We start from the raw sequence: 14,246 nt of genomic DNA, 5'->3' as shown, positions 1-14,246 counted from the left end.
CTTGCTGTCTCTCCTCCCTAGCAATATTCTGACAGTAGCTTTACCCAAGGACCGGTGTCTTTGTGATTGTCAAGCGGTTGTAGGATGGCATCCATTGGCAGTGGGGCCCTCTGCTCCTTTGTTCACAGGTGGTATGTAGGAGGAATCCCTTCCTGCAGTCTGATTGGGTGAGCTTAGTTCCCATTGCCCACCCTGAACCAGTGATTGGCTTAGAATTAACTAGGCTGCCTCTGGTGCTGAGAATGGGCCCTCTGACGGAGGGGATGGGTGGGCACCTGTGACCAATAGTGGGCTGTGCTGGGGAAGGAGAGAAGCAGGTAGGGAGCCAGCTCTGCTGGGTAGGCTTGTGAGTAATAGTATATATTTTTGAAGCTGACCTTGGCTTTCTGTCTCTGTGAAAAGCGTCATCAATTCAGACCTCACCAATTCAGGAGTTCGTCATAATTTGGTTAGGGTGTGCACTGAAGTTTACCTTTGGACGATGTAATAGTGTGGGCAAGAGTGGGAATGGTGATAATATTGATTTATGTGGGAAAGAAATGATTTAAGTCTCATTAGAAAAACCTGTTTGCTTTAGGATAGAAATGTTTAAATATATGACTAGTAGTAAATAATAGAAAATCATTCTTCTCTAGTTACTATTAGACCCTTGGAATCTCTCCTTGGGGAAAAAAAATCCTATTGAATATGTCGGTATTCAAGTTACTATATGAGCTTGAAATTAACAAAAATTGACTTTCTTTCAAGTGTCATTCATACTTCACTAAGCCAAATAGACATTCTGCCAGTTATTTGGACTTTATTAAATTTTGTTTTATATGTAGTAAAAAATCAAGGTAGGCCTCTGCTTTGCAAGGTAATTTTATTTGATTAGGAGCTGTATTTTCGAGTCTGTTTTGGAGTGAAGTTTGTCCTCATGTAAGTAATGAGCGTTTGCTGGTGCAGATCTTAAATGGTGAGAACGGATGTCGAAGAAAGCAAACACCATATGCCCTTTGTTTCCCGTGCATGTCCCCTCCTGGAGGCTGGGTGGAGTGTTTCAGCTGTCTCGAATAATCTCCATTTTGCTGTTACTGCAGACTTTGTGGTTCTCCAACTCTCTTCTCGCTGATGTTAGTTACAACTTCTTCCTAATTAGGTGGCTCTTCTTCCTCTTTCTCCTCCTGGGTCATAAAGGTTCCACATTCTTAAGTGCCAGAGATTGGATTTATTTTGAAAAATGTGTTTCACTTGATTTGTGACAGAAAGAAGTGCAGGGAATTAAAAAAAAAAAAAACCACCCAGTGTGAATGTGTAGTGGGAGGGGCGGGCGGGTTGGGTATGGGACAGGATGCTTAGAATAATTCTGCTGCCAAGTGAATCAGAGAGACTTGCAGTTCTCGGCAAGCACGGAACACACTCCTGCCCAGAGTTCAGACACAGTCAGCCCGAAATCACCATTTCACACTCCACAGAATGGAGCTTTCCGCAGCCAAAGCCCCGAGTGCTGCGGATGCGGCTGAGACTGTAAGTAGGCCATACGTCTGTTTTGATTGTTATTGTGTCTGCATCTTTTGTAGCCTGTTGTTGTCCGTAGGCCGGGAGGGAGGCATGATGGAGAATTTGGTCCTGGCTCAGTCCTTCCAAGATGGTGAGCAGCACTGTTTTCCACCTGGACCTGGCTCTCAGTTTTCTTGTTTGTGGCAGAAGGGGATTTCTTTCCTCAAGCCCTCCTCTGTGATAGAAGTGGCTTTTGGCTGAGCTCCTTTTGTAGCGGCATCTGTAAAGATTTTGAACAGCCCTGTCATCTGGTGTGATGGCTGTCTCCTTCTCCTGACTGCTATCGAGGAGTTTTTTCCAGGGGACACAGGCCGCAGACGGCCCCATTCAGTCAAGCCCCCCGCAGGTGGCCCTTTTGTCAGTGAAGTGTCCCTATCCAGGATTGGAAGCAGCTAACATTTCTGAGGCAGCTAGCAGATTTGGGAGTCGGATGAAGCCAGGTGTGGAATCCAGCTTTCCTGTGGTGGGAAGGAATAAAGAGGGAGGAGATAAAAATGAGGTAAGAGGTGGGACAGGAACTCAGCTTGGGGTCTGTTTAGAGCACTGTCCTGTTGCTAGATGCCAGCTGAGGTGGCAGTGGAAGCTCAAATTCTTACTCAGCTAAGTGTAGCCTTGGGCTACTACCAGAAATCTCTCCTTGTCTTACTTCTCTCATCTGAAAATCACGATTATTGCACCTCACGGCATTGCTGGATTCTTTCGGGTAACGAATGTGGAGGCACCTGGCACTTGGTAGGTGCTCACTAAATGATGCGTTTTTGCCCTCCTTACCCCTTCTCCTTCCTTAGCGGGATATTGTACCATCAATGCAGGCAGTGCGCTGGGCTCTGTGAAATGCCACCCAAGTTGCTGTCCCCAGCTTGCTTCAGGGCAACCTTTGTGGCCACCGAATTCTCTTGGTTGGTGTCATAGGTTTGATCTTGAGGTTGGCCAGTTGGCCTTGCTCAAGTTCGCAGCCCCAGGTTGTCCTTTTAGTCATGGCCAGGGGAGCCCCCAGAACAAGGAGGTCCCAGGGACAAGGCATGAGTGGGTCCTGCTATGTCTCACAGATCCGTTTGAGATAAAGGTCATGGAGACTGGGGACCCACGTCAGGAGGCTGTGTTACGAGTCCTAGGGGGAGACTGATAATTCAGAAGAGTTCCATTTCCGGTTCAGCTTTGAGTTTCCAAGTTATGAATACCTATATTCAGCCAGCACAAGGGAGAAGGAAAAGAACAAATAAACAGAGAAAACTGCTCAGCAATAATCTGATTTCTGATTCAGAAGTAGGCATGGGCACTGTCATGGTGACTTTCTATCGAATTGTTTCAGTGAACCTGTTCATGGATTTAGACAGCTGCCATGCACATCCATCAATTCCTAATTGCTTTTCCACCGCTGTGTGTGTGTTTGTTTAGGGGACTTTCTAGAGCCTGTCTTGTTAATTAGCTTTACTATGTGCTTAGTATGTGCTAACTGTGAGCTAATTGCTAATACTAGTGCTGCCTCGTCAGTCACAAGATCTCCCACCCCTTTCGGCCATTGAATTCCTTGTATTTCGTCTCATATTTAGGCTAAAAGCTGGCAAGACTCCTCAATAACTGTATCCGTGAGCTCTAACACAGCGCTAATTTTTATGAATGATTTTGGAGACATTGTATGATCTGTACACTTGCTTTTGTATGCGAAGATTGAAGAGTACCTTTTATCTTAACCAACATCAAAATCGTGTATCACGATGTGCCAACCTTCAGTAGCTCTCTGTTGCTCTTCATTGAAATCCACTTTCTTTCTCATGGCCGCTGCACCTTGTATGGTCTGGCGGGTGCCTAGCTTTCCAGCCTTATCGTGGTCGCCTTCCCACTTGGTCACTACCTTCTGCCACACCAGCGCCTCAGCCACCCTGGCTCCCTCCAAGTCCTTTTTTGCTTGTGGCCCAGGCGTTGGCGGTGCCCCATGCTGGGAGCGCCCTTTCTTTGGCTCCTGCTTGGCTCGCTTGCCCCACTTTCAACAGTTACTCTGAGAAGCCCTGGGCCGTCTTATCTAAAGGGACTTCCTCCATCTTAAGTTTCCTTTCTTCCTTCCCATCACATCACCATATCTAGTTCTTGCAGAGCACTGAGATCACAGCCTGTAAGTCCCTGTCGCCTCATTGATTTACTTGGCACTTGCTGCCTCCCCCACTAGAATTCCAGCCCCAGTGCAGGCAGAAGCCTTGTCTGTCTTATTCCATTGGATCCCCAGCCCCTAACCCAGTTCTAGACACGTAGTAGCTGCTCAACAAATATTTGTTGAGTGAATAAAGGCTTTGGATGATTAATATAGTGGTTGACTTTTAAGTAGTTTGTGACTGCAAGCTGATGAAGACAGTTCCATCTTTTCTGTGCTGAGCCCTCCCCACCTGCCCCATCGGCCTCCATCAGTGCTCTGGCACTTTAGGAGCACTCCAGACCCCAGGGCCCTGTTCCCCTCTCCTGGCAAGCCCATGACTGGTATCTGGAGTAACCTTCTAACTGTTTTAAGCATCTTTTTTGTTCTCAAAATGAAAACCACCTGTCTTCGAAGTGATTTGCTTAAAACAAATGGTTATTTCTTTACCAAGGCCTTTCTCCCCTTCTGCCTTTCCCCACCTCCTGCCAAGAATAATGGGAAAACTTTCTTATCTTGGAAAGTGGTTTTACCTCTGGTCAGAGTCCAAAGCTGGATGATTTATCACTTTACACAAGTGAGCGGGGCAGTATCCCTGCCCCGCCGCTCTCAAATGTTAGTGGTTTGTTCCCCTGAGGGGCTCCGAGGGATCACGTGATGGGCCCTCAGCCTTGCACTGCCCCTCTTTGTATATTTCCTTTAAACATCCTTCTTACAGGTAAAGAACCCAGTCCAGGGCACCACATAAATGGCGGCAGGCGTGGGGGACAGTGTCTAAGCAATGCTCTGTGGTGGGCTGTTTGCCAGCTCATTGACATGTTACACCAACTCCAGGGAGCAGATAATATTACCCCCATTTTAGAAATGGTGGAGTGGAGGCTCACAGAGGTTAGGTAAGTTGTAACCAGCCAGCATCAGAACCTAGGTCTGTCTGTCTTCCAAATCCGGGTATTATTTGTTGTGGTACTCAGTGTTTTTTAGGCCTTTTTGGACCATGTCCTGCAGTTAAAAAAAAAAAAACAAAACCTCGGGGGCTGGGGCCGGCCTGGTGGGATAGTGGTTAAGTTCCCATGCTCCGCGTGGGCAGCCCAGGGTTTGCAGGTTCAGATCCCAGGTGCGGACTTACGCACCACTCATCAAGCCATGCTGTGGTGGCATCCCATATACAAAATAGAGGAAGATTGGCACAGATGTTATCCCAGGGCCAATCTTTGTCACCACACACAAAAAATCTGGCAACTTAGTACACATGTTACATATATGTCCACATACACGTAACTGCAGTGAGTTTCCTAAAACAATAGTTGCCTTCACTGTGTGATGCACTCTCGTATTCTCCATTCCATTTTAAAATGCTGGTCAGCATTTGGCAGGATTCCTTTCCTTTTTAAGGCTGAATAATATTCTGTTGTATAGATATGCCACAGTTTCTTTATCCATTCATCTATCGATGGACACTTCAGTTGTTTCCACATTTTGGTTGTCAGGGGCTGGGGGGTAAAGAAAATGGGGAGTTGTTGTTCAATGGGTATAAAGTATCAGGGATGCAAGATGAATTCGTTCTGGAGATCTGCTGTGCACCATAGTGCCTGTAGTTAACAAGACTGTGTTGTGCACTTCAAAATTTGTTACGAAGGTATATCTCGTGTTAAATCTTCTTACCACAATAAAAAAAATGCTGGTGAGGCCTTTCTAAATTGATTGTGTGGCCCACTAATTGGTAGCAACCTGTAGTTTGAAAACAGTTTGAAAAACATTAGTGTAGATGATGTGTAAAATATGCTTATTTTCCATAGAGGTTTCCATGAGGTAAGCTACTTTAAAAAATGTTTATGGAGGGGCTGGCCCCGTGGCCGAGTGGTTAAGTTCGCGCGCTCCGCTGCAGGCGGCCCAGTGTTTCGTTGGTTCGAATCCTGGGAGCGGACATGGCACTGCTCATCAAGCCACGCTGAGGCAGCGTCCCACATGCCACAACTAGAAGGACCCACAACGAAGAATATACAACTATGTACTGGGGAGCTTTGGGGAGAAAAAGGAAAAATAAAATCTTTAAAAAAAAATGTTTATGGAAGTATAATGTACATATATGAAATGCACATAAGAATACAGCTTGTTGAATTTTCACAAACTGAACACGTCTGTGTAACCAGCACGAGAGCAAGACACAGGCAGTTGATTTAAGCTTCTTTGAATCCAGACAGGCACAGAGTACAGCAGAGCGGATATGCCCTCGATTTGTTCTGAACACTGCACATCCAGCTTACTCAAGAGCATCTCTCTTTTCAGAGGGTCGTATTTGGCATTTCCAGTGATGGGGCCTGACTGGTATTTTAGATCTGACAGCTGCTGACGGAGTGGAACGAGGCTTCTGTAAGGGCCGTCAGAAATGGGCACAAAGGGAGGCTGACTGGCGATGCGTCTGGTGTATGTGAATGAGGAGAAGGAGGGCAGGGCAAGACCCCACAGTTGGGTGCGGACATGTGCGGTGTGAGGGTTTATGGTGATAGTAATGGAGACCCATTTTGCTGGAATGGTCGGGGAGGGGGGCGAGGAGGGAAGGGACCGTGTGATTCGAGGCCCAAGCCCCTACAAGTCAATGAACTTTTGTGTAAAATAAGGAACATCCACCTCTCACAGTGAGTATTGATTTTTAGAGAAAATTGTTTTAGCATACTGAATCAAACTGCTTATTTCTTGGCAGAAGACATAAATGAAAGCGAGCTAGAGGAACTTTGCTTTCATAACGTGTGGGTTCTGTAAGGCTGCCTTGCTGGACAAACCGAAAACAAATTGTTGTAATAGGATGTGCGTAGAAATGAAAGGGAGCAAATACTTTAACGTGCTTTTAAACATTACGTGTTGTTACAAAGTTTTATTAATTAATGCCCTTTGTGAGACCCATTGGTAGCTGACTTCTAGTCAAACTGCAATAGCTTCCTTGAATCGGGGACTTTGGGATAATAATAAATCCTTTTGTCTTTGTTGATTAGATAAGCTCTTACTCATTGTTCGTTTTGTGAAGGAGACTTTGAACTCTTACACACTTGGTATGTGTTTCCTGGAGTCCTTGACCTATAGTGCTCACTGTGGGTTTGTGTTTAATTCTGTACGTGTAACAGAAGTCTGGGACTGTAACAAACACCCTGTGGAACAAGAGGCGGCGCCCCGCTGGGGCCAGGGGGTAGGGGTATCTGAATTACTGCTCCTTTCTTGGCGCCCACTGTTGTGCCAGGGTGCTAAGTACTTGCTGAATGAACGGAAGGAGAAAGGAAAAAAATCCTAGCTAGCACTTAACAGTGTTCTGTGTGCTTTGCCTCCTTTATCTGATTTAGTCATCACAACAAGCCTGTGAGGTGGGTACTGTTAATATCCTTATCTTTAGAGTGACCTCATGTCCTTGTTGGCCAGGGGGCAGTTCTGGTATACGCTGTTGTCCTAGCATTGACGTTGATAGCGCCCCCTTTCACTCTCAAATATTCTGGTTCAGAAGGTAAACTATTTCACTCTGGAATTTTCTGATTTGGATAGACAGAAAGGAAACTGAGGCACAGAGAAGGCTTATCACTCCCTACCGTCACCCAGCTAGTAAGAGCTAGTGCTGGGATTCTCTCCCGAGTCTGACTTCAGGTCTTGTTACTTGATCACTAAGTTCTGCTGCCTCACAACTTAGACCAGGGAATAGGTAGTAATAAAAAGCATTCTTTAGGTTTTTTGGTCTCCATATTTAGTAAAAATCACTGCTGTGATGTGTGACTCAGGGCAGTAGGAGTGTGTGAGGTGAAGACCCGTTGAAACCCTAAATGTGCTTTTATTGGTAAACCTGGACAGTGAGCATCCTAGAGTGATAATACCATTCACACGTGCATGGTGCTGTACAGTTTACAAAAGCCCTCCTCCTGCATTATTGGGTTGAAACTCCTTGTACCCCTGTGAGGCGAGCAGCGGTATTTCCATTTTACAAAGGAGGGTGAGAGATCCGCAGGATGATGTGGTCACCTGCCTGAGGTTGCACAGCCAGAAAAGGAGTTGATCCATGATTCAACTCAGACATTCTGCCTCCATCATCAGTGCATTTTCTGCTATACCAGAGGTGCCTCTCAGCCAGATGTTCTTATACAGCTGTTTGAAGGTGCTGTTGTTGGAGGATTAGGAAGTCATCTGAAGACTCGTTACCCTAACACAGGATTTCTCGACCGGGTGATGTTGACATTTTGGGCCATTTAAGTCTATTGTGGGGGGCTGTCCTGTGCACTGCAGTATGTTTAGCAGCATCCCTGACCTCTCTACCCACTAGATGCCGGTAGAATACACCTCCCTCCCTCTCCCAGTTGTGACAACGAAAAATGTCTCCAGACAGTGTCAGATGTCCCCTGGGACGAAATTGCCCCTGGTTAGGAACCACTGGCCTAAATATAATAGCAGCATTTAAAAGAGGGAAAAAGACAGCCTTGAAAATGTTCGACCTGTCATTTTTCCCTCTCTCTAGTTTCTAAGGCATCAGAAAAACTATCAAAAGACCCACAAAGGGGCGAGAAAGGGAACAAGCAACATGTTTCGCTTTGAATCCGCTTCCAGGGAAGAACTTTGGGTCTCCCCAGCAAGGATAAGATAGCCAGCAGTTTTTTAAGTTAAAAAATCACATAAATAAAAATGTTTTTTGTAGAGAAGTTAGAATAGAGATCAACTGAAATATACACATATGAAATCTTCTGTAGTCTTACTGCCCGGAGATAACCATGATTCATGTTATGCTTTATCTCCTTCTAAACTTTTTCCCACACACGTGTTTAAATTTGTATATTATTTTCCAAATAGGGCTGTGCCACAAATGCTGTTATAATCAGCTTTTTTTTTTTTAGCTTAAATGTGCCCCAAGTATCTTTCCATATCTATGACATGGAGCTACAAAGTTTTTAATGACTGCATAGTATTTCATTGTATGGCTACAGTATAATTTATTCATTCTGTCTCCTATTGTGCACATTTCTTTTGTTTCTAATTATGTGTTTGCCACTACACCCAAAACTGTGATGAAGATCCATGTGTGTGCACCTAAGCCCTTCACAACTTTTTTTTTCTTATGGAAATTTTAGCATTTGTTGAACAAAATATCTAGTTCGTAATGTGCTGGATTGTATTTTGATCACATTTGATTACATACTTATTACACACCTTTGCCCCTTAAAATCATGAAAATGTGGTGATAAAAATTTGATTATACACGAGGCTTGTAGAATGGAGTGTGGAAAGTTCTTTGGTTTTCTGATTAAATGATGACTTATAAGAAACAATTTAGGTTTCGTGCCTTGTTCATGGAAACCACCGTTGACTGTATCGGGCTGTGTCCTGAGCAGGAATTACGGCCTAGTGAGGATCATGAAATCCTTTAAGATTCTGTTCACTGCTGAGAGAAACTTGGGACTATGTTCTCATGAATTCTCATTGCTCGTGGCTTTTTCTTATATGTGTTTAAAATGATAAACTCATAGTAAAAACATTCAAATGGTGCAGAAGAGCTTAAATAAGTTCCCTACTTTACTCCTCTCTTTTTTTTCTATTCTCCATTTTCTATGCATATAAAAACATTAAAAATATAGAAAAAAATTTTAAAACCCACAAACTGGACAACGATATGCAAGGTGTGCTCCAACTAGCTTTTTTCAGTTAATGCAGCTTTCTATGTCAGCACCTTATTCTGTTTGATTGGACCTATTTGTGGTGGTTTCAAGCTTTTTCTTTTTATCCTGCAATGAAGCTCCCTGTTTTATGTGAGTCTGTCTGTAGGATAAGTGCCTGGCAGTGGAGTTGTTGGTTAAGAGTCTGTGTCCTTCAAATTTTCATAGATATTGCTAAATTGCCCTTTCAGCAACAGTATATAGCTTAACTTGTTTCCATCAGGTGTTTTTTTTCCCTTCTGGCATAAACTATGGATTAATAAACCAGGAACACAGAGGTTGAACCTCATCTATGGGAAGGACCAATTGGTTAGGAGGCAACCATAGTCTCTCTAGTGACCTCGTAGGGATTAGTTTTCACCCTTGAGGGTGCTCAGGGGGATGTGTTTTTACTAGTTTTCTCCTGAGATTGGCCTGAAACTGGCTTTTACTTTTTTTTTTTTTTTGCTGAGGAAGATTCACCCTGAACTAACATCTGCTGCCCATCTTCCTCTTTTTTTTTTTTTTTTTGCTTGTGGGAGATTATCCCTGAGCTAACATCTGTGCAAATCTTCCTCTATTTTGTATGTGGGTCGCCACCACAGCATGGCTAATGAGTGGTGTGGGTCTGCACCTGGGATCTGAACCCGTGAACCTGGCCTGCTGAAGCAGAGAGCACTGAACTCAACCACTATGCCACAGGGCTGGCCCCTGGCTTTTACCTTTTTTAACCATGGAGTAAGAAGTACATGTGTAAAGTTGGGAGACAATACCCAGATAAGCAACTTTCTGGTCATATTTGATGATGTGTCTCAATTAGAATTGAGGTGATTAGAAATGGACCCTTGTTACTAAAGAGGTTGCAATTTACTTCTCACTGGGTCTCTGAAATGGAAGAGTGTGTCATTTGGCGTTTGGTACAATGTATCAAATGTAACACATAAATATATAACATGATGAATGTAAATGTAACGTGGTACAATCATTGCATAATCATTTTTCACCCCTCTTATCTCTTCCATAAGGTCTTTTCTGATGTTTCTCTATTCCCTATTTTCTCCCACTCTATGTTCATATATTTTTGCACTGTCCTTATAAAAAATGATAATTATGATTAGTACTGCAGTTTGGACCTTTTATTATCACTTATTTTTAACCAGCTCTGTCTCCCTAATGAAATTTGAACCAACACTTGTTTCTAGTCCTCATCATCCTAACATGGTGTTTGGCACATACATATTTTGACTGGCTGCTCACTTTAGAATTCTCCTAATTTAATGCGCTCGCTGTGTTTGGTAAAGGAGGACCGTCCCTAGACACCCCCCTTGTTGGCCCCCAGAACGGTACTCGTTAAGGTCTTTGTTTCCTCACTCTTCAGAGCGCTGCTTTCCTGCCCAGGGAAGGGCATAGCAAGGCGCTGTCTTTTATTGATCTGGGGCTTGAAGCCGTGGAGGATGGCAAATGTTTGAAGACGGTTCCACGAACCCCAGTGGGTGCAGCAGCTGCAACAGCCCTGGGTACCAGTGTGAAGGGCCTGTGTGGTCTGCAAAGTCAGGGGCTTGCTATTGGGCACTCCCAGTGTTCACTTGCTGTAGTCTTGGCCAGAAGTTTTAGAGTTGGCCAGAAGTGAGCCATCCTGAGGCTGAGTACAGATAGGAAAGCAGGTCTCAGGGAACTGACTTCTCATATGTCAGTGAACCTGAAATTGGCGCAACTCTTGGGGTTCACCCCCTTTTCCACTGCTTTGGCTAGTGCTGGGTGGTGGCCCAGGAACTTGGGGCCCCTGCCATGGAAGGTGAAAGCTAGTCTGTTTCGATTTGGCCTCTGGCTGGGCTCCTTGCGGGGAGTGAAGGGGCTCCCCTCTGCCTTCTCCCCAGTCCTCTGAGGGCTTATGCCTGGGGCCCTGCTGACACGACTCTTTCAAGAGCTTCCTGAGGAATGACCTGGAACCTCAGCAGAGAGTCTTAAGAAAGAAACCAAATAACTTTCATTTATTTTTTCTTATTGTTTAAGTAATACATTTTCTTGTATAGAAAATAAAGAGGAGTTTTTAGATGCAGGCAGCGTGATCCAAGGAAGATGACCTTTGGAGCCAAATGGTTCTGGGATGGAATGTGAGCTCTGTGACTTTTTCCTTAAGGGGCTGTCATGGGCTGAATTGTGTACCCCCAAAGTTCATTTGTTGAAACCCTAACACCCAGTACCTCAGAGCGTGACTGTATTTGGAGATAGGGCCTTTAAAGAGGTAATGAAGTTAAAACCAGGCCATTAGGCTGGGCCTGAATCCAGTCGGACTGGTGTCCTAAGAAGAGATTAGGACACAGACACCAGGGATGTGCGTGCACAGAGCAAAGACTGTGTGAGGACGCAGGGAGAAGGCGGCCACCTGCAAGCCAAGGAGAGAGGGCTCAGATGAAACCAGACCTGCTGACACCGTGACCTTGGACTTCTAGTCTCCAGAACTGTGAGGAAAGAAATTTCTGTCGTTTAAGCCCCCAGTCTGTGGTATTTATTATGGTGGCCCTGGCAAACAAATATGGGTGCTTCCAGCAAGTCAGGTCCTCCGATTTTGCATCCCCCAGCCCTAAAGAGAGGCCGACGACACTTACCTTGCAGAGGCCATGTGAGGGACAGATGTAATACCTGGCTTACAGTAAGTACTCACAAATGTGCTGGTGATAATGCTAATTTAGTAGTATAATGATAGAACGCACCGTCCCCTCCCCCACCCAGGTTTTCTGGCCTCAGGTTGATGTGAGGGTTGTTTGGGTTTTGGTTTTTTTTTCACTTTTAAGTTGTTTTCAAACAGTGTTACAAAAAACTCCTGGGATCAGAGGAGGAAGGTACTTCATGGGTTTAGCAAGCAATGAAGTATTTTCTTCTGAGTAATCCTTTTCATCTTTTTAATCTCTTAACATACTGGGGTTTTAGGTACAGTTTTATTTAGGACAAGGATTCTGCTGCTAAAATTGATTGAAAGCAACTGTTGGTGTGGCGTAGATACTTACTATACCTAATATCCACTGTATTCGTTTGCTAAGGATGCGGTAACAAAGTACCCCCAACTCGGGGGCTTAAACAGCAGAAAGTTATTGTCTCACAGTTCTGGAGGCTGGAGGTCCAAGATCATGGTGTGGGCAGGGTAGGTGCCTTCTGAGGGCTGGAAGGGGAATCTGTTCCAGGCCTCTTGCCTAGCTTCTGGGGGTTCTCTGGCTATCTTTGGCTCGCAGACGCCTCACCTTGATCTCTGCCTTCATCTTCACATGATGTTCTCTCTGTGTGCACGTCTCTGTGTCCAAATTTCCCCTTTTTATAAAGACATCAGTCCTACTGGACGTCATCTTAACTTGATCATCTGCAAAGACCCTCTTTCCAGATAAGGACACATTCACAGGTACTGGGGATTAGGATGTCAGCATCTTTTGGAGGGGGATACAATTCAAGCCATAACACCAATTATACTGGAACCCAGTTTGCCCCGTGTGTACCTCTGCCTGTGGCTGGCAGCTTCCTGGGAGAAGTCCCCCAGCCTGGTCTGCCCCTCTCCCACTCGTCATGCAGGTTTAATCTCAGAAGTCACCTCCTCAAAGAGGCCTTTCATGGCCACTCTCAATAAAGATGGATTGAATGAATGAAATAGATTGCAGAGTAAAATTAAAATGTGACTGAGAATTATGCCGATATTTTGCCCTTAAAAGTGTGAGAAAGCGTCTCTCTACCCCACATAAGTGTTACTTGTAGCTTTCTTGTATATGTTGGCTGTGTCACCACTCCAGATGCTATTGAAATATCATTTTGTGCCTGTGAATTGAGATGTCGGGCACCTTCCGAATGTCGTGATGTTTCCCATTCTGTGTGCAGAGCATGCCAAGAGGACTCAATTTGTTGGATTTGGATTTTTTTTTTTCGGTGAGGAAGATTTGCCCTGATCTAACATCCATTGCCAATCTTCCTCTTTTTTCTTTTTTTTTTTTTGCTTGAGGAAGATTAGCCCTGAGCTAACATCTGTGCCAATCTTCCTCTATTTTTGTATGTGGGATGCCTCCACAGCATGGCTGATGAGTGTAGTACGTCTGTGCCCAGGATCCAAACCCACCAGCCTGGGCCGCCGAAGCAGAGCATGTGGAACTTTAACCACTTAGCCATGGGGCCAGCCCCAGAACTGGATTTTTTTTGTAGTGAATCACAGGTTGGATTATGATTTTACAACAACTCACAGAGCAAAACTGGCTAGAAGCCTTCTCTGAAGGACATCTCAGGTCTAGAAAACCTGTGGGTTAGGAGTAAGGGAGGGATTTGCTGATTTCAGTTCATCAGTTAGTGTTTGGTGAGCATGTTCTATTTGCTAAAACTGTGCATGTGCCATGCAGATACAGAGGTCGTCTAGGCAATAGTTAGGGCCTCCAGCACCTTACAATTCACATGAAACAGTTGAAAAATATACAACAATACGTGCAAAGTTGTATGAGTGTGTATAGTATAGCAATTAAGAAGAGAGGAGTGCTCACTGTGGGCCAGAGGGTCCTGAAGAGTTTTGTGGAGAAGCTTAGCTTAGCTGAGGTTGTACCTCAAGAGATCCAAGAAGAGGAGGGGAGACAGCAGTCCAAGATAATAGTAACATAATATTGTTATGCTTTGTAATAGTCCCAGTGTATGTTGAGCTACCTTGTTTCAATAAAATTTTGTTCACAACAGAGGTATGATGTGGTTTATAATAGGAAAATATTGGAAACAACCAAAATGCTCTTCAACTTGGGAAGAATAAACTATAGTACATACATACAATGGAATGGATGTTTCTGTTTTTTACAGCCAGCAAAATGAATAATGTTTTTTACTGATGGAAAGACCTCCCAAATATATTAAGTGAGAACAGCAAGGTGCACGACAGTGTGAATGATACATTAACATATGATATTTGCTCA

The 14,246-nt window shown here is 44.5% G+C and overlaps 1 protein-coding gene across 6 annotated transcripts in view; it reads left to right on the top strand.

Moving 5' to 3' along the window:
- Positions 1 to 14,246, top strand: part of SH3KBP1 (SH3 domain containing kinase binding protein 1) — a 314,407-nt gene that overhangs the window by 77,763 nt on the left and 222,398 nt on the right. The window contains exon 1 of one of the 6 annotated variants that reach the window (XM_070502191.1): positions 1,326 to 1,506. The exons of 4 other annotated variants lie outside the window; for them this stretch is intronic. In XM_070502191.1, coding sequence (XP_070358292.1) covers positions 1,456 to 1,506 — 51 coding nt within the window. In that variant the 5' untranslated portion in view covers positions 1,326 to 1,455. Of the gene's footprint in view, positions 1 to 1,325; positions 1,507 to 14,246 lie in introns of those variants that run through there. One more of the 6 variants, XM_070502187.1, reaches the window with a different exon arrangement.

This window comes from Equus asinus, chromosome X (assembly GCF_041296235.1).
Source record: "Equus asinus isolate D_3611 breed Donkey chromosome X, EquAss-T2T_v2, whole genome shotgun sequence".
Taxonomy (NCBI): Eukaryota; Metazoa; Chordata; class Mammalia; order Perissodactyla; family Equidae; genus Equus; species Equus asinus.
Note: the sequence above shows the minus strand (reverse complement) of the source record. Positions and strands in the feature narration are given on the sequence as shown.